At 51.2% G+C, this 18,662-nt stretch overlaps 1 protein-coding gene across 3 annotated transcripts; it reads left to right on the top strand.

The window, feature by feature from the left end:
• Window positions 1-361: 361 nt before the first annotated feature.
• THY1 (Thy-1 cell surface antigen) lies at window positions 362-5,992 on the top strand. Of its 3 annotated transcripts, none has more exons than XM_047693465.1 (4): window positions 362-525; window positions 3,239-3,299; window positions 3,783-4,118; window positions 4,682-5,992. In XM_047693465.1, exons 2-4 carry the CDS (start codon window positions 3,263-3,265, stop codon window positions 4,792-4,794), a joined length of 486 nt encoding a protein of 161 aa, XP_047549421.1. In that variant the 5' UTR covers window positions 362-525; window positions 3,239-3,262; the 3' UTR covers window positions 4,795-5,992. The 3 variants fall into 3 exon arrangements, with proteins under 3 accessions (XP_047549421.1, XP_047549423.1, XP_047549422.1); XM_047693467.1 differs by having other exon boundaries at window positions 417-582; XM_047693466.1 differs by having other exon boundaries at window positions 460-615.
• Window positions 5,993-18,662: the final 12,670 nt, after the last annotated feature.

Raw genomic sequence — 18,662 nt, 5'->3', positions numbered from 1 at the left:
GAGGTAGGCTCCCGCTGAAAAGGGGGAGGGGGGAGGCGTGGGCACTGACCTAACGGGCGGGTTTCCGGCCCCTTGTTTTTCCCATAGGCTTCAGAAGCCTAATTCAGAAGAAAGGGTTAAAGCCTAAATAGGGGAGCAGTCATTTCGGGGTTCTGGAAGGCAGCTAGTGTTCCCAGCATTGCCCCACCCTGATCCCCCAGGGCCCTAAGCCCTCCTATCCCGGGTCTGGCCTGCCAGCCAGAGGGTGAGGTCCCCCTTCTGCGGCAGACGGCCACTCTCCTACATCTATCCCCAACTGCTGCCGCCTCCTTCTGCCTCTCTTCCTCGCCTCCCATTCCCCCCCATCCCCCTTCCCCAGTCTCTGATTGGCCGGTCCCTGGGCCAACCCCGGCTCCTCCATTCCCACCCCTGGTGAAAACTGCGGGCGCCGGCCGGCTGCTGCAACTGGAGGCGGCGGCGGCGGCGGCGGCGGCGGCGGCGCATCCGGGGGGGAGCCTGCAGCTGCAGAGGAGGACCGGAGCCCAGGTGGGAGCGGGAGCCAGGGCGGGACCCGGGGCGCTGGGAGAGGCCCCAAGCGCCCAGGCAAGTCCTCCCAACGCGAGGCTTCCAGAAAAGGTTCGGGGGTGCCCTGGCAAGGAGCCTCGCCGTGCTTGGGTAGGGGTCTGCTTCCCAGGTAGGGGGGAGCGGGACGCCCCTGGCCTGCCGCACCCCTCGTTTCGCGGAAGGCGCACCCGGGTTTTCACCCCCTGAAGGGATGGTTGCCTGGGGCCGGGGCGCTGGAGGAGAACGGGGATGAAGGGCGCCAAGGACAGCCTTGGTTTCTGCTCTCCAAGCAGATGTCCCCAAACCTAGCTCGCAAAGGCATGGGGTGGGGGCGGGGAGATTTGGGGACAGAACGGATGACCGAGAGCTGGGGGGAATCTCTGCCCTGCAACCTCGCGGTGGGCTGGGTGCGGGGCGTCAAAGGGCAGGGAAACCGCAGTGCCGCGGGCGGGGACTGGAAGGCGGGCCGACGGGGGAAGGGAGAACTGGGAAAGGATGAGAGGGGGAAGGGGGACCTCAGTTGGGAGAGGAGACGGGTGGAATACGGAAATGGAATGAGGGTGGGGCTAGTCTAACGGGGGCTGGAGAAGGAGGGAATGCAGAACTTGTCTGGGTTCTGGGCTGCGGGGACACCAGGCAGAGGAAATGAAAACATCTGTGCCTCCCCTACTGTTAACTGTGCCATTGGGTCTCCATCCTTATCCAGCCCCAGTCCCATTTCATCCCCGTCCTAGCCAAGGCTTCCCCTTTTCCCTCCTAGATCTCAAGCTCACACGCCTCCTCCATAACTCAGTGTCTGTGAATCAAAGCCAGATGCCGACCCCCTCTTTCCCCAACAGCACCCCTGGGGCCCTCTCAGTTATATTTCTGAGCAGGTGCCAACTGCCGCCCCCTGGTACTGCCGGGGCCCCAGCCTCGCCCAGCTCTGGAGCGCCTGGGGGGCCTTGGAGGCAGCCAGCTGCGCACCTGGGCGCAGGCATCTGGGCAGGGCCCTGCGCGCCCTCCCACGCGCAAGTCTTTCCTGCGCGGCCTCTCCCGGGTGAGCATCAGTGCGGACAGGCCAAGCTACCTGCTCTGGGACACCAGGATGTTGGTCCCGACTAGGCTTTGAAAAAAGGCAGGGAACAGAGCTTAGGCAGGGAGAGTATTGAAGCCAGACTGGAAAACGGCAGGCCCAAGAGGCCTGTCCAGAGAGCTGGACATTTGCAAACATCTTGGTTCCTATGCAATCAGAGAACATATGCAATCAGAGAGCACTGTTGCAAGGCCCTTAGCTGTAGGTCAACTACTGGCCCATCTGGAAGCACCTTAGCCACACAGTCTGAAAAATTTCTAGAGGAAGGGACTTAAAACATTTACAGGCCACTCACTATGGAGCAGTCCTAGTGGCAGACATTCGCCATTTTTCTTAATCCCCATCACAACCCTGTGTGTATCTAAAGTTCATTCATTCATTCATTCATTCATTCATTCAGGATCTTTTGAGCATCTATTATACGCCAAGAACTGTTAGGGTATTGGGGATTTTTCTTCTAAAAAAGAAATAGAAAAGTTGGGGCGCCTGGGTGGCTCAGTGGGTTAAGCCTCTGCCCTCAACTCAGGTCATGATCTCAGGGTCCTGGGTTCGAGCCCCGCGTCAGGCTCTCCGTTCCATGGGGAGCCCACTTCCCCACCCCCCCTGCCTACTTGTGCTGTCTCTCTCTCTCTCTCTCTGTGTCAAATAAATAAATAAAATCTTAAAAAACAAACAAACAAACAAACAAACAGAAAAGTCCCCGAATGGGGAGTTTTTGTGTAATGGGTAGAGTTTTAGTGTTGCAAGATAAAAGGAGTTCTGAAGATTGCCTGCACAGGGGCGCCTGGGTGGCTCAGTGGGTTAAAGCCTCTGCCTTCGGCTCAGGTCATGATCTCAGGGTCCTGGGATCAAGCCCCATGTCGGGTTCTCTGCTCGGCGGGGCGCCTGCTTCCTCCACTCTCTCACCCTGTCTCTCTGCCTACTTGTGATCTCTGTCTGTCAAATAAATAAATAAAATCTTTAAAAAAAAAAAAAAAAAGATTGCCTGCACAACAATGTGAGGGAACCTAATAACACCACTGGACTGTACACTTAAAAATGATTAAGACAGGGGCGCCTGGGTGGCACAGTCAGTTAAGCAACCGACTCTTGGTTTCACCTCAGGTCGTGATCTCAGGGTCCTGAGATCGAGCCCCGGGTCGCACCAGGCAGGGACACAGATCTGCTTGAGATTCTTTCTCCCTCCCTCTCTCTCCCACTCTGCTCCTCCCCCCTCCCTTGCACATGTGCTTTTTTTCACTCTTTCTCTCAAATCAATCTTTTCAAAAATGATTAAGATAGTAAATGTTGTGTGAGATCCACTTTGCCACAATTAGGATATTGTCTCTGCCTTCCTGAAGGAAAAAGGAAATGGTCAAAGTCCCTTTACTCCAGGTTTTTCACACAGAGACACCATCACAAGGTGTGTCCTCCCTCCCCTTGCTTTCCCAGAGAGGGGAGGCACCAAGTGGCAGTGTCACAATCACTCAGAAGTGGGAGGGGAGAAGTACACAGAGAAGCTTGCCTGCCTGGCACGGCCATCACAGCATGTGTCCCCGAGCCCCCCCCCCCAGCCCTAGCAGTAAATGTGTGCCCACCTGCTCCATCTCCTGGCTGACCCCCATCCGGTTGCACCCCCAGATCAAGGACTGAGCTCCCGGCACCATGAACCCCACCATCGGCTTCGCTCTTCTGCTGACAGGTACTGGGCAGGGGCAGGGCTGGGATTCCAAGTACCTTGACTTCCTTCCCTTCAGAGAAACTAGCTTCTCGCTCCCAACCTCGGAGGGGGAGATGACTGAGGGAGAGGAGGCTCTTTCTCATCCCTAAATCCGCTGAGTAACCTAGTTGACCTTCAGGCTGCCTGAGGCAGTTTTTGGAAAAACAGTTCACTGAGTCTGCCCCACACTGAGCCGGGACCTCCAAATGGGAACTGGGAGCCTACATCAACTCCCCAAGATCTCCTGCCCCATGGGACACCAGGACTAAAAAACATGAGGGAAGGAGGCTGGGTCTGCATCAGGGAAGTGGAAGTGGCCCCGAGGGACCTCTGGGGTGGGGAGAGGTACCCAAAAAGCAGACCCTTGTGCCCTCCCTGGCCAGGCCATTCTCTCCAGTTACTGTGGGTGGGAGGTCCCCTGCTCTGCAGGCCCCCCAACTTGGGAGTGGGCACTGCTGGTGCCAGTCTTGCAGGTAGCCCGTGGGCAGAAAGTGACCAGCCTGACAGCGTGCCTGGTGGACCAGAGCCTTCGTCTGGACTGCCGCCATGAGAACTCTACCACCTCGCCCATCCAGTATGAGTTCAGCCTGACCCGGGAGAAAAAGAAGCACGTGCTCTATGGCACTATGGGGGTGCCTGAGCACTCCTACCGCTCCCGAACCAACTTCACCAGCAAGTACAACATCAAGGTCCTCTACTTATCCAGCTTCACCACCAAGGATGAGGGAACATACACCTGTGAACTTCGGCTCTCTGGCCAGCCCCCCATCACCTCCAGCAAGAATGTTTCTGTGCTCAGAGGTAAGGCAAGCTCCCAACAAGGCCAAGTGAGCTGGGAGAAGAGGCTGGAGGGGAGAGGGCTGGCTAGGACAGCAGGCAGTCCCCTTAGCCAGACCAGAGATGAGCGGAGCCCAGAACCTCTCTCTTCCTCCCCCCAGCTACTGCCTGGTGCCCTGGGGGAACCACTGCCTGCTGTGTGTATGAAGGGAAAGGCTAAGGGGACAGTGAGACAGGTGGAATGGTGTCACAGACACTTCTACCATGACTGGGCAAATCACTTGGCCCCCCCAGTCCTCCTCCGTACCCCCCACCCTGGAAAACAGGGAAGACACTAGCTACCTCACCCAAAGTTTTCTATGGAAGGTGCTTGATAAAAGATTTGAAATGACGTTTGTTCAAGACTCAGGAAGCTGCGAATGAGAAAGATAGTTGATTCTACTAGAGCAGACTGGCCCTGGTTCCAGCTAAGCCAACATGGCACCAGTCTGCCCAAGGGAATGTGCCCCAGCTCAGGGCCTGTGGCTGTGTGAATCCTGGGCCCTCTTCACTCCTGCCCTTCCCTTCCCCCCATTCTCTTTCCACAGACAAACTGGTCAAGTGTGAGGGCATCAGCCTGCTGGCTCAGAACACCTCGTGGCTGCTGCTGCTCCTGCTCTCCCTGCCTCTCCTACAGGCCATGGACTTCATCTCCCTGTGACTGCTTGGGCAGGAAGCCACGTGGCCTGGGCCAGAGACCCTACTTTTCTGCGTTGGCTGACCCCCCTCCCTGCCCCCCCGAGTCCCTCACACAGCTAGAGGAACAATGGGGACCCCCCCCATAAGGAATCCCAGGGCCGCATGCATCATCGCCCCAGCCCTCTGCCCACCCCCCCACAGTCTCACTCCCTCTCCGCACGCCACTGGCTGTCTTTGTTTGGTTTTTTTTTGTACTCTTTGTTCCAGAGCTGCTTCTATCTGGTTTATCCTTCCTTTTCTTCGGGAGTTTGTGAAAAGGGAAGCCAGGGTTGGGGACGTGATGGAGAGTGAGGGAATGGAAGGGGTAGAAGGATAGAGGGGTCCCAGGGGGACAAAGGAGGGGGGTCATCTTTGCCCACCAGGACCATGGGCCTGGGAGAAACCTGGAGAAGGAGGAGGAGGTGCATCTGGGCCTAGCACATCCCTCAGCAGGTGGGGATGGTGCCCAAAGACCCCGTATGTGAGGGCACTGCCAAGTGTTTGTGGCCCATCACAAAAGGACAGAACTGAACATCTCCGGGAGCATTCTCTGCCACAGCAAGAAGCTGTCCTTTTACCACTGCAGAGGTCCCCTTGGGACTGTGGGCCTGGCATGGGAGCAGAATCTGCCTGGGAGTGGTGCTGACAGAGGGCTGCAGACGTGGAAGAAGAGAGGGTCCAGCACCCCTCTCTACCTGATGAAACTACAATTAAGAACCTACTGTCCCTCACTACCTCAGCCAGCGGCTGAGTGGGCAGCAGAGGACCAGCCTCCTCCCAACCGGTCCCAAGCTCCGAAGAGCTTCCAGAACTCTGTCCTAGAGGCAGGAAGCCAGGCCAGGTGGAGTCCCTGAGCAGAGGTGTGTGTGGCCCGAGTATTCGGGAGGTTCTTCTTTCCCTCCCCCGTCAGTGCCAGACCCCAGTGGCTGGAGGCTGAGCCTTCTGACAGTCCTCTGCTCTACAGGCCAGGCTTCTTGGGGGCCTGGAAGGTTTGGGGTGGGGGAATCTGAGGCAGCCCTTGAAGAGAGACATGCCTCGATAGATGGCTGGTCCCAACCCCCAGCTCCCCGCTCCACCCTGGCAGCTGTGCCCTGTCCTGTGACTGTGTATAGTGCACCACAGCTTCTGGTATCTCATTGAGGAATAAGAGAACCTCACAATAAAACCAAGCCTCTGGAGAATGCCTGCCTGCCCTTCTCTGCTTTGCTGCTCCGTCTGCCCCCAGGTCCGCTTCCCCTCCCTTGGTGCATCGAGGAGCTCCAAATTGCCCTGTGAACTCTCCTTCTCCCCTGCTTTCATCAGCACTTCCCCTCCCCTGCTGCCCCCAGGGTGGGGGCAGGGGTGGTAAGGGGGAGGGACATGGCATGCTGGACTTTTCAGAATGACTCTAACATGGCACATTTGCCCCAATAAATGAATGTTCCATCTCCACCGACTCACCTGGCAGGAACAACAGACATACCTGCCCGAACGTGGGCCAATCCACGTGGCCCAAGAGGCTAACAAGCACTATGGGGTAGAGTCTGCTTTTTCTTCTTGGTCCTGGTTGTTCTCAGAAACGCCCCCTCAAGGGACATCTGCTACAGAGAGGGGAAGTACAGGGGCATCGAGAGTAAGCATGGGAGGTGGCACAGTGGCAGTCCACGCCATCAAGATGTTAAAGACAAGTATGTCTTCTTCAATCCGACAGGATTGTATATATCCAGGACTGCGGGGAGCAGGGGGCGGGGAGAAAACACAGCCTGCAGGGCCTGGTTCCCTCCCCTCAAAGCCAATGAGTAGCATGTGCACATCAGTGGTCATCCTGGTGCCGGGAGCTAGAACGGGACCGCGGGGTGGTCCCAGGGTCCCCCAGAGAGCCCAGCCGGCTCTGCCAGGAAATGTGGGAGCAGAGGGTGGGAACTACCCACAGGCTCCCTCATCTGGAATTCCCCACCATGTAGGCTGCTCTGAGCATTTACTTAAAGGCCCAGGATCTAAATTCATGCCACTCGCTCCCACTCTTCCTGCCACCTCCTATCGACGCCCGTGCCCTGCCAGCGGCCGTGCAGTGACCATGCCCGAAGATGGCAAGAGAAGCCTACAAGTTGGAGATGCCTGTGTCACCGACCACGAGGCCCACATCACTCAGGATGGCGCAGCCGGCCTGGGGTCTCCAGAGGACACTAGGGGACACAGGCTCCTCTTGTTCTGCCCTGCTTGGAGCTTCAAGGGCCATGCCAAGAAAATAAAAAGAGGCTTTGTGGGGGAAGGAAGGATGAATGCCTTCCTTGGGGTAGTGAGAGTTAAAGGTGGAGGGATCTTCTGGAAGGAATTGGGAAGCCAGGTATGAAGCCTCAACTCTGCGTAAAGCCTCCTATGGGGCCTTTGTCATACACTGGGGTGTGGTTCCCCTGGAGTTTAGCAGCCGCACTCCGAGGTCCTGGGGAGCCAGTGCTGCCCCCTGCAGCCACACTTGGGAAAGGAGAACCTGAAGGCTGCAGCAGGTGAGGCTAGCTTAAGAAGCCACAGAGAGGCCTGAGGAGAACCAAGAGCTCTAGAAGGCAGGAAAAGAGAAGAGGGGAATGGGCCAGGGCGTGGGGGGAAGGCCCTACAATTTAAAGTCTGGGCCATCGGGCCTCACAACGTAAGCCAAGAAATAACTTGCTATGGGCCAGGCATGTCTGTCTTCACATGAGAAAACAGCCACCTCAGGTGAAGAGGAAGTGTTAGAGCTGGATCCCTTCAGAGTCCTGGCAAAGCACAGGTGGGGGGTCATCCGCTCTCTTGCACTCAGCCCAGGACAGAGGTGACATTGCCTTCCTGCCCAGGCTCTCAGCCTCAGGAGACTCAGGCCCCGAATGCTCCCCGACCCTGGCCCCTCAGGGAGGAGCAGGTCCTGTGAAGACTCCAAGGAGGCATCTCTGCCTGGCAGAGGGAGACCTGGAGCCAGGGAAAGGTATGGAAAGTGGAACCATGGTGGTGGGGGCAATGCAGAACCGGTGTGAAAGTTCCGTGGAGGCCAAGTGTGGGTGCACAGCCAGAAGAGCCCCTACATGGCCAGCAGTGCCCAGCAGTGGGCGTGGTCAGTGGAAGCCACCTGCCCAATCTGCAGGAAAGCAGTTTCCTGAATTTGGTGGGAGCCCAGGCTGGATGACTGGTCACTTCACTCTTCAATGCCTCACTTCTCTACTATTCCAAATCACATGGTTTGGCTGGACTCATTTATTTGTAGAAAAACATGAAGGATCTGGCCCTGGGCCAAGGGGTAAAACACACATACAGCCTCTGGCTGAGGGAATCGACAGTCCAGTAAGAAGCAAAAAAATGATCTCAGTGCAGTGACCAGTGCTATGAGGAGGGCAAGCTGTCGTGGACACTGCTGGCTATTCCTACAATGTGCATGCTCCTCTTTCTCAGCATTAGGACCCACAAATTACAATTGGTATCTGTGGTCCAGAATAAAGACTCCCTCTCCCAGCTCTCCTGCAGCAACATGTGCCTACATGGCCAAGTTCTTTCTGATGGGACATAAGGGCAAAATGATGTGTAACTTCTATGAAGTGCTTTTTTTTTTTAAGATTTTATTTATTTACTTGACAGACAGAGATCACAAGTAGGCAGAGAGGCAGGCAGAGAGAGAGAGGAGGAAGCAGGCTCCCCGCTGAGCAGAGAGCCGGATGTGGGGCTCGATCCCAGGACCCTGGGATCATGACCGGAGCCGAAGGCAGAGGCTTTAACCCACTGAGCCACCCAGGTGCCCCTATGAAGTGCTCTTAAAGGGAAAATACATCCTCCCCCATTTACCTTCCTGCCAGCTGGAATGTGGACTTGAGGGCTGGAACTAGAGCAGCCATATTGGACTAAAAGGTAGAAGATATGTGTAACAAATGACAAAACACAAGATTCCTAGTATTGGTACAGCTGTCACAGGAGCCATGGACAACCATGTTTGTGCTACTGTTAATTGGAGTTTTCCGCATTCACAACTAAACCCAAACGTATGTTTAAAAGAAGCCATTACTTAACGTTACTGAATCATAGACTTAAAAATGGTTAAGATGGTCAATTTTATATGTGTTTTTTACCACAACAGAAGAAAAAAAGAAGCCAAAGTCAAACAGAGAGACAGAAAGTAAAATGGTGGTTATCAGGGGCTGGGAAGAGAAGAAAGAGGGGGGAATGGGGAGTTAGTGTCTAATGGGTACAAAGTTTCAGTTCTGGAAAATGAAAAACGTTCTGGAGATGGACGGTGGTAATGGTGGCAAAACAATAGGAACCAGACTTACCACCACCAACCCACACCCTTAAAGATAGCTGAAATGGTCAATTTCATGTTATATGTATTTTACCACAATTTTTAAAAAGAAGCAGCAGCAACCTAGGCAGAAGGGAACTTTCTGGACTGCTTGCATGAGTGCATGCTTGCTGGGTCAAAAGTCACCAAACTACATATTGAAAATGGGGGAATTTCATTGACTGTAAATTAGACCTCTCTAAGATACCATGGGAATACATAAGTAGCCAGGCCAAAGGGCTTCCCAGAGGAGGAGTCATGAGTAGGAGTTAGCACAAAAAGTGGGCTCTGTGATTTTATAAGCTGATTACAAAGAAAGGAACGTTATTTTATTTCTTCTATAACCCGAAAAACATGGGAAGACAGAGGGGACGCTATTATGGGTTCAGTCTGAGAACAGGCCTTGGCCTATCTTCTAGGGCAACTCACAACGGCTGGTTGATAGAAAAGCTCTCCGAGCACACGGGCCCATCATCAGGGCGCTGACACAGTCAATACTCATTCACACATTCACTAAACGCACACTCCACACCAGAAAGTATAGTAGAACAGAAAAGTGAATGATGCAGACAAGTTCCCACCCACAAAACGGCTGCTGCTGTCCAGAGGATGACAAAAAACAGGTAAACCAATGAGTAAGTCTCATGAGTAGAGACTGGGATCATCTCCATGTAGGAGGTGATAAGGGGACACTTTATTAGGACGATCGGGGACAGCCTGAGGAGGGGGCCATTGGGTGGAGACCTGGAAGAGAACCCGGCCGCCCTTTTCGAGAGCAGGAAGCGCATGTAGGCAAAGAGAAACAGTAAGGGCGTGCTCAAGGCGTCCAGGTGAGGGGTGGTACTCCCACCAATGTCCCTGAAAAGGCAGGTGTGAGCCAGGTCCTCTGGGGCCTTGCTGGTCACAGTGAAAAGTTTGCATTTTATTCTAAGGGCAGCGGGGAAGTGACAAAGGATTTGACCTACCTAAAAATGTTTTTAGAAGCGCCCTCTTGCTGCTCAGTGGGAAATGGATTAGAGAAGGACAACAGGAGAAGGACTATTATGGTAATCCTAGGAGACACTACAGCAGCTTGGACAAGAATTGTAGTGGTCAAAGTAGGAGGAGGGGGTGGTGCCTGGGTGCCTCAGTGGGTTAAAGCCTCTGCCTTCGGCTCAGGTCATGGTCTCAGGGTCCTGGGATCGAGCCCCGCATTGGGCTCTCTGCTCAGCAGGGAGCCTGCTTCCCTTTCTCTCTCTGCCTGCTTGTGATCTCTGTCAAATAAATAAACAAAATCTTTAAAAAAAAAAAAAAAGTAGGAGGTGGTGGTGACTTTCACAGACACACAATTAAAACTGAGAGGTCTGGTGAAATCTGCATAAGGTCTGTGGATTTTACAACATCAGTTTCCCCATTCTGACATTGTACTATGGCTATGTAAGATGTTACCACTGGGGAAAACCGGGTGGAAGGTCCACAGGACTCTTTATATTATTTTTGTAACTTCCCATAAATCTATAATTATTTTTAAATAATTTTTCTTTTAATTCTCAACAGCAAGCATACACTCAAAAAAAGATGGCAAGTACCAACTCCGGAGGAAAGAAAAAAGGAATTCTAGACAGAGCACATTACCCGGCTTGGCTAAAAACAACATTCACATCGTCACCCTCATATACAAACACTGAACTGTGGTGAGGACAAAACTTTAACCAGGGTCGCCTGGGTGGCTCAGTGGGTTAAAGCCTCTGCCTTCCTCTCAGGTCATGATCTCAGGGTCCTGGGATTGAGCCCTGCATGGGGCTCACTGCTCAGCAGGGAGCTTCCTTCCCCTACCTCCCCCGCACTCTCTCTCCACCTGCCTCTCTGCCTACTCGTGATCTCTGTCTGTCAAATAAATAAAATCTTAAAAAAAAAAAAAAAACTTTAACCAAAAATTGTGATAACACAGATGCAAGAAGTCTAAATGCATTTGGGGGCACAAAACAGGCCTATAAGAAAGCTAAACCTCATTCCCACAGGTGAAAGTAAACAGATAATACTGAAAATGTCGGAAACAGTTATCTACATGAGAAATTCTAACATACAGACATAAATGGCAGAAAAACTAGCCAAAATAGTTAAGAATGCTTGCTTTGGGAAATGAAAATTCAGAATGGGGAAACACACTGCTTTTATGAGATAAGCCTAGTAATACAATATTTTTTTCTCTATAAATGTATCAGTTTGCTAGGCAATAAAGATTAAATATATTTAAAGAAATATGTTGAAGCCTGCCAAAGAACAGAGAGGACTTGCTTACTGGTGGTTTGGATGGAAGTGCAGGTGTTAGAAGGAGGGGAAGAAGAATTCCAGATGACCCTTAGGTTTTTGCTTGGGCAGGGAATGGAGGGTGATGCCATCTGTTGAGATAGAAAAGGCTGGGAGAGTACGAGGGTGGAGAAGTGGATGTATTAAATCTACAACACCCATCAGACATCCAAACAGAAGTAACTAGAAGACAGCTAGATATCCCAGTTCTGCACACAGGGGAAAAGTCAGGGTTAGAGCTAAAACTTGGTAGACGTCAGCATGTGGGTGGTAGGCACTGACCATGGGACAAGTAAGATTATGCACAGAGACATCATAGAGAATTAATCAAGCCCAAGCCTAGAATCTGAAGTGGTCCAATATTTCCAATTTGGGGGAAAGCAAAGGAGATTAAAGAGGAGCCAGAGAGGGAAGAGGAAAGCCAGGGGTCTGTGGAGCCAGAGAAGAGAAAGTTTTGAAAAAGAGCAATCAACGAGGTCAGCTGCTAATAAGAAGTCAAGGAAGATGATTAAATAAAACTTAAAAAAAAAAAGTCAAGAAGATGAGGAGGATCAACTTGTTGGTGACTAGGATAGCTAGTCTCCAAAGATGGCCCCCTCAATAAACCATGCCCCTGTTGTAAGCCCTTCCCCTTGAACCTGACATGGCCCTGTGTTTTGCTTATGACCAACAGCATACGGTAGACGTCATGCTGCATGACCTCCAAGGCTAGGTCATGAGAAGCCTCGCAGCTTCCACCTGGTTCTCCACGAATGCTCACTCCTGGGACACTCCCTCTTAGAACCCAGCTGCCCTTCTGAGAGGCTAAGTCACATGGCGGCCATGTGTAGGCACACCAGTCACCAGACCCAGCTAAGGTCCCAGCCAATGGCCACCATCAACTGCCAGTCATGTCAGTGCACTGTCTTGGGACATACAGCTCAGCTGAGCCTTTGGATGACTCCAGGCCCAGCTGCTACTGACCGTAGCCTCCTGAGAAACCTCAAGTGAGAATTTCCATCACCACAGCAGCAAGAGATACATTAATAAGTTGTTGAAAACCACCCAATTTTGAAATGTGACAGAGCAATAGAAAACCAGACAGTGACTTTAACAAGAGCAGTTCAGTGGGGTTCTGGTAATAGAAGCCAGACTGCAGTGATCAGTAGGGTGAGTGGGAGAGTGTGGACTGCTATTCCAGGAAGTCTTACTGTGATTGCTGTGGAAGGTGGCATCCAGGAGAGTTTGGCTTGTTTTTAAGTTGGGAGATACTAGAGCATGGTTGTATGTTGATGCTGATTATTCCTGGAGCAGAGAAAGACTAATGAAAGGAGGAAGAGGAAAGCAACAAAGCAGGGTTCTAAGGAAGCCCAGAGGGAAGGATCTAGAAGGAGGAGGGAAGGCAAAGAAGACACGTGTGGAGGGGGGAGGTTTGTGAACCTGAAGGTGGGAAAGTCAGGGGTTTTCACATAAGCAGCAAGGTTGTCAGCTGATTGAGAAGACGGAGGGAAAATGAGACAGGTTTGAGAAAACAGATAATATAAAAGGGTCCTATCAATAAGTGGGTATGGTAGGATTCTAAAAACAGTCTCCCAAGATTCCCTACCTCCTAATCCCTGGAGTCTATAAATGAGATGAGATGTCGCCCCATGACTGTGTTAAGTTAATGGCACAGTTGATCTTAAAAAGGGGGATATTATTGGGGCGCCCAGGTGGCTCAGTCTGTTTAGTCTATTCAACTCTTGATTTTGGTTCCGGCTCAGAGTTGTGAGATCAAGTTGTGAGATCTTAATCTTGTTAAGATTAACCCCCGCCAAAGATTCTCTCTCTCGGGCGCCTGGGTGGCTCAGTGGGTTGATCCTCTGCCTTCAGCTCCGGTCATGATCTCAGGGTCCTGGGATTGAGCCCTGCATTGGGCTCTCTGCTCAGTGGGGAGCCTGCTTCCCGCCCCCCTCTCTCTCTGTCTGCCTCTCTGCCTACTTGTGATCTGTCAGATAAATAAATAAAAATCTTAAAAAAAAAAAAAAGATTCTCTCCCTTTCCCTCTACCTTCACACCCCCTAAAAAAAACAGAGAGAGAAAAAGGGAGAGATCTAGCCTAACACAATCACATGATTCCTTCAAAAGCAGAGAATGTTCTCTGGCTAGTGGCAGAAGTGAAAGGGAAGCAGCCAGAGAGATTTGAAGCGCAAGGGAGATTCAACATGCCACTGCTGGTCACTTGAGAAGGAATGCGGGCAGCATCTAAGAGCAGATAGGAGATCCCACTAGCAGCCAGCAAGGAAAAAGGGACCTCATACTTACACCCATAAGGATTCAGATTCTGCCTAAATGAGTTTGGAAGTGGATTTTTGCCCTGGGCCTCCAGATAGAGCCAGCCCCCACAACACGTTAATTTCGGCCTTGTGAGACTCTGGCCAGAGAACCAGCTGCTCCCATCAGGACTTCTGACCTACAGACTGTGTGTTTTGAGCCACTAAGTTTCTGGGCATGAGCCCCGACAGCACACTCCCTCTCTTGCTGTAGGGCCTTCTGGGCAGCTCCACTCCTCACGTGGGGGTGACTCACCCTTTCAGGGCCTCCGTGTCCTAAGATGATGACAGCTGTCATCACAGCTCTGGGCTCAGGCTTTGGGGCTTAACATCTTCATAGTTTCCGGTCATTTAGACCTGAGCTGTCCAACATGGTAGCCACTAGTCTTGGGTGGCTACTTAGATGTAAACTTAAAGGAATGACATCTAAGTGAATTAAATGTTCAGTTCCTCAGTCACACCAGTCACATTTCAAGTGCTCAAAAGCATATGTGACTACTGGCTGACACCCTGGACAGAGCGGAAATCATTTCCATCCTCGCAGAAAGTTCTGTTGGACAGAGCTGGGCTGGACAGTGGATAGGAACCATGGTTGTCTGAACCACTGACCTTCAGAAGTAGCTGAACTCATGAAAAGGAGGCAGAACAAAAGGGCCCTTAGGGGAAACCTCTAAGCCCCAGTCACCTCCAGCCCCAGCAATGCTCTGAGTACACCAACACCTCTGAGCCCAGAACACAGCGTGGTTAGGCCCACAGAGGGGAAGGTTTCTTCTTACTGCTAGTCTAAGGCATGACCCCACCCACATTCTTTACTTCCTGCGTCAGCACAACTGACTGTGGAAGTCCATGTCCTTCAGAGGAACACAGACATACCCACACCCGCAAAGGCGTGGTATGCCTCTAACCCTAAACCAGCCACTCACGTAGTCACAGCACATGCCAAGTTGGTACATTTGGAAATGTCCATATTTCCCCGCTGTGTGGGACATCAATAAGGTCTACAGGATGCTCACAGTCCACCCGGTTCTGTCTCACCTCTGTCACCGCCTGTCCTCCTCAGTGCGCTTTGTCTTGCTCCACAGTTCCTGTAAACACCTGCTGGGCCACCACCCAGCAACAGTGTTCTACACAGAACACTCAAAACTCAGGGCAAAGAGGGGCACCTGGATGACTCAGTCAGTTAAGTGCCCAACTCTTCGTTTCGGCTCAGGTCATGATCTCAGGGTCCTGGGATCAAGTCCCATGTTGCGGGAGTTGGGGGTCCCTCTCAGTGGGGAGTCTGTTTGTCTCCCTCTCCTCTGCCCCTCCCCCTGCTCATGCTCACAATCTCTCTCTCTCTCAAATAAATAAATAAATCTTAAAAAAAAAAAAAACCTGAAGGCAAAGAAATGCATCTCTCCCCACTGCCTTCTAAAAACCAAGAGGTAAGAATTCCACCAGATTTAACATTCCTCTCAGCCCAGTGATAGATAACTTGCTTTACGTGGAGAAAACTAAAAGCACTTCGTAGTGATTCTCCCAAAGCAAGGACTCAGCCCCAAGGTGAATTGAAGGCCCGCTCTCTCTCTCTCTAGAAACTGAAAACTGCTTACAACGTTTAAAAGCTGGCTTTTCCAGGGTGCCTGGGTGGCTCAGTGGGTTAAGCCACTGCCTTCGGTTCAGATCATGATCTCAGGGTCTTGGGATCAAGCCCCGCATCCAGCTCTCTGCTCAGCAGGGAGCCTGCTTCCTCCTCTCTTTCTGCCCTCTTCTCTGCCTACTTGTGATTTCTGTCAAATAAATAAATAAAACCTTTAAAAAAAAAAAAAAAAGCTGGCTTTTCCTGTATCTCCTTACCGAGGAGCCAAAAATCATACAACCCAATCTCAGGCAGGCTCCCCGTACAGAAGTCTCCCCAAAGCTGACTTGAAGACCATGAAGGGACCAGTTGGGGCCATACCAACTGGAAGACCTGAAGCCAGGAAGGCACTGGATGTTTGGAGAAGGAAGGTAGCATGAGGGAAACCCCAACTATATAGCACATGCCTCAAAACAAACTAGATTTACCACATTCTTGTTGAAACAGCAGGGTAGTTCTAAAAAGGTGAAATCGGGGCACCTGGGTGGCTCAGTGGGTTAAAGCCACTACCTTCAGCTCAGGTCATGATCCCAGGGTCCTAGGATCAAGCCCCGCATCGAGCTCTCTGCTCCCTGCTTCCTCCTCTCTCTGCCTGCCTCTCTGCCTACTTGTGATCTTTGTCTGTCAAATAAATAAATAAAATCTTTAAAAAATAAATAAATAAAAATAATAAAAACATGAAATCATCCTGGGACGATAAGCATATTACTGCTAATTTAAGAGCTGTAAAATGCTACTGATACTTCCTTTATGGACCGTGCTAAGTTTTGAGTGTTTGGTGTTAATGAGCATAAAATATGTATCAGGCATATCATAGGATCACTCAGTCATCCTAATCTTATTTTTCATCAAGGGTCTTCAGATGCAAAACCTCCTACTGTTTTCAGCACGTGGACAGTCAGCGGTGGGGGAGGAGAATATTAGCCGAGCCAGGAGAAACAGAATAAGAACTCAAAAACAGAAGCAATAGGGAGGGAGAGGAGACCTTAGGGGAACAAAAGAGACAGAATCAAAAAGATACAGGGATGCCTGGGTGGCTCAGTTGGTTAAGCAGCTGCCTTCGGCTCAGGTCATGATCCCAGCGTCCTGGGATCGAGTCCCACATCGGGCTCCTTGCTCATCGGGGAGCCTGCTTCTCCCTCTGCCTCTGCCTGCCATTCTGTCTGCCTGTGCTTGGTCTCTCTCCCTCTCTCTCTGACAAATAAATAAATAAAATCTTTAAAAAAAAAAAAAAAAGATACAGTCCCCAGCAGACGTAGGGAATGTGATGAGATAATATTTCTAAATAGGATTTTTTTTTTTTTTTTTTTGCTTCCCTTTCTCCACATAGTCCCACTTTAAGCAGCCAAGCTTTGGTGCTTATGCCTCAGTAAAAGCATGAGACAAAACCAGGGGGAAAAAAATGGGAAGCCACTTCAGGCTTTTGGATTTTAATTGCCTAGGCCCTAAATAAAACAGAAAGGTCTTGAAACCTATACAAAAGATGCGGGGACAATATCATAGGTAAAGCCAGGACTCCCATTGGCATTACCCTCAGCAGACGAGAGCCAGAGGGGGAAGAAGTAAGAGCGCAGATGTTGGTGGGTTCTGTCTACAGGGACCTCGAGCAGGTTCCTGAGATCTGACATCGACGGGGCCCCACCCCGACATCTACCCAGCCTCAGAAAGGAGACCTGGTCCCAGAAAGAGGAAATAACTGCAGAGGGGAACTTCTTTTGGAGGCAGCAGGAACCTTGGACAGTGCCACGCTCTCTCTCACCACCTCGGAATGATTCCTGTGTGTCTAAGACTGACCTGGGAGTAGCAGAGGAACATCAGACCAGAAGAAGCCATGCAAGCTAGAACCAGGCAGGCAACATCTCAGTGGATACTCAGCTGGTCATTCAAGAACAGGGCCACTTCTTCTAGTGCTTGGGCAAATACATATAGGGTGCTTCCCCGAGATTCAGGCAGTCTTTGGAGAAAGGAGGGGCAACTCCCATCAACCACCTGAAACTAAGTGTCCACCACTCCCAGTAGAAATGTAGGTATATTACAGAAACACAACATTATGTTTCCTGCATCTCTGAGTTGGTAGACTAAGATAATCCCTCTGTAAGAATTAAAGGAAAGTTAGAAACCAGCAAATGTCCAGCTAGGAAACTGGATCGAGGATGCCATCCACAGATGTAGGGAATAAAGGAATAAAGCAAATTGAGTGGAGAATGGTAAATTGAAGGTTTGGATATGTTGAGGGTGAGATGCTGGTGGGGTGTCCACAGGCACGTCAGGGGGCAGTCGGGTCATGAGAACTGGTGCTCAGGAACAAGGTCTACCTGAAACTGTGGGTTTTGGGGTCATGGGGGCCACACATGCAGCAGCTGATGGAGGAGCAATAGATCAAAGTGATCGTCTCATGCGCTCACTGTTGCCTTAAGTGTTTTCATGCGTATTAACTCATTTGATCCTCAAGTCAACCCTACAGGGCGGGTACTCCTACTAACCTCATTTTTTGACATGTGACAAAACAGATAATCAATGCTTCAGGCCTCAGAGCGAGTAACCAGAGGCACCAGAAGTGACCCCAGGAAATCTACAATCTACACATAGGACAACTGCCAGGCTAGACTAGAAGCAAAGAGGAGGAGGGAGTTGTCAGGAGAAAAACCAGAAAAGCCTTATATCACAAAACCCGAAGGAAGAGAGGACTTCAAGGAGAACGTGATGGGAGACACCAAATTTGCAAGCGACCCAGTAACTGATTATAACTAAACAGGCCCACTGGGATTGCACCTGGGAGTTCCTAATGCCCAGGAGAAGGAGGAGTCCTGACATCTGGAAAGGAGAGGACACGCGGGCGCTGCATGGACCGGGAGGTGGGGATGTATGGGGAGCATGACTCTTCCAAGAGAGCTGTGAGAAGGAGAGGGCTAGAATCCGTGTCCTTTCTAAAAGGAGAACAATTTAGAGACTATTATTCGGCAAACGGGAAGTCAGTAAAAGATGAAAGTTTTAAAGACGCAGGCCTCTGAAGCTCTGACAGTGACTATGAGCGTGGAGAGAAAATACGCTGGAGACACCTTCAACCCACGACTTTAACCTCACGTGGGCCCTGGATGCTGATAACCCCACTGTCTGTCCACAGTCCCGCTGCTGTTCCGCTCACTGGCACCGTGGTTCTCAGAGGGCTGTCCTTGGACGGGCAACTTCAGCATCACGAAGAAACTTGTCAGAAATGCAAGTTCTCCCACCCACCCCAGCCCTCCCAGTCAGAAAGTCTGGGCAGAGCTTTAACAGACTCTTGAAGACTCTGACACACTCATGTGAGAACCACTACCCTCAAGGACTCGTTTACAAGTCTTCCTCTCTCTTTAAATGTCCATCCCCTTCCACTTCAT

The sequence above is a fragment of the Lutra lutra genome, chromosome 10 (assembly GCF_902655055.1).
Source record: "Lutra lutra chromosome 10, mLutLut1.2, whole genome shotgun sequence".
In the NCBI taxonomy this organism is placed as follows: Eukaryota; Metazoa; Chordata; class Mammalia; order Carnivora; family Mustelidae; genus Lutra; species Lutra lutra.
The sequence above is the reverse complement of the archived record's forward strand: the minus strand, read 5'-3'. Positions and strand labels throughout refer to the sequence as shown.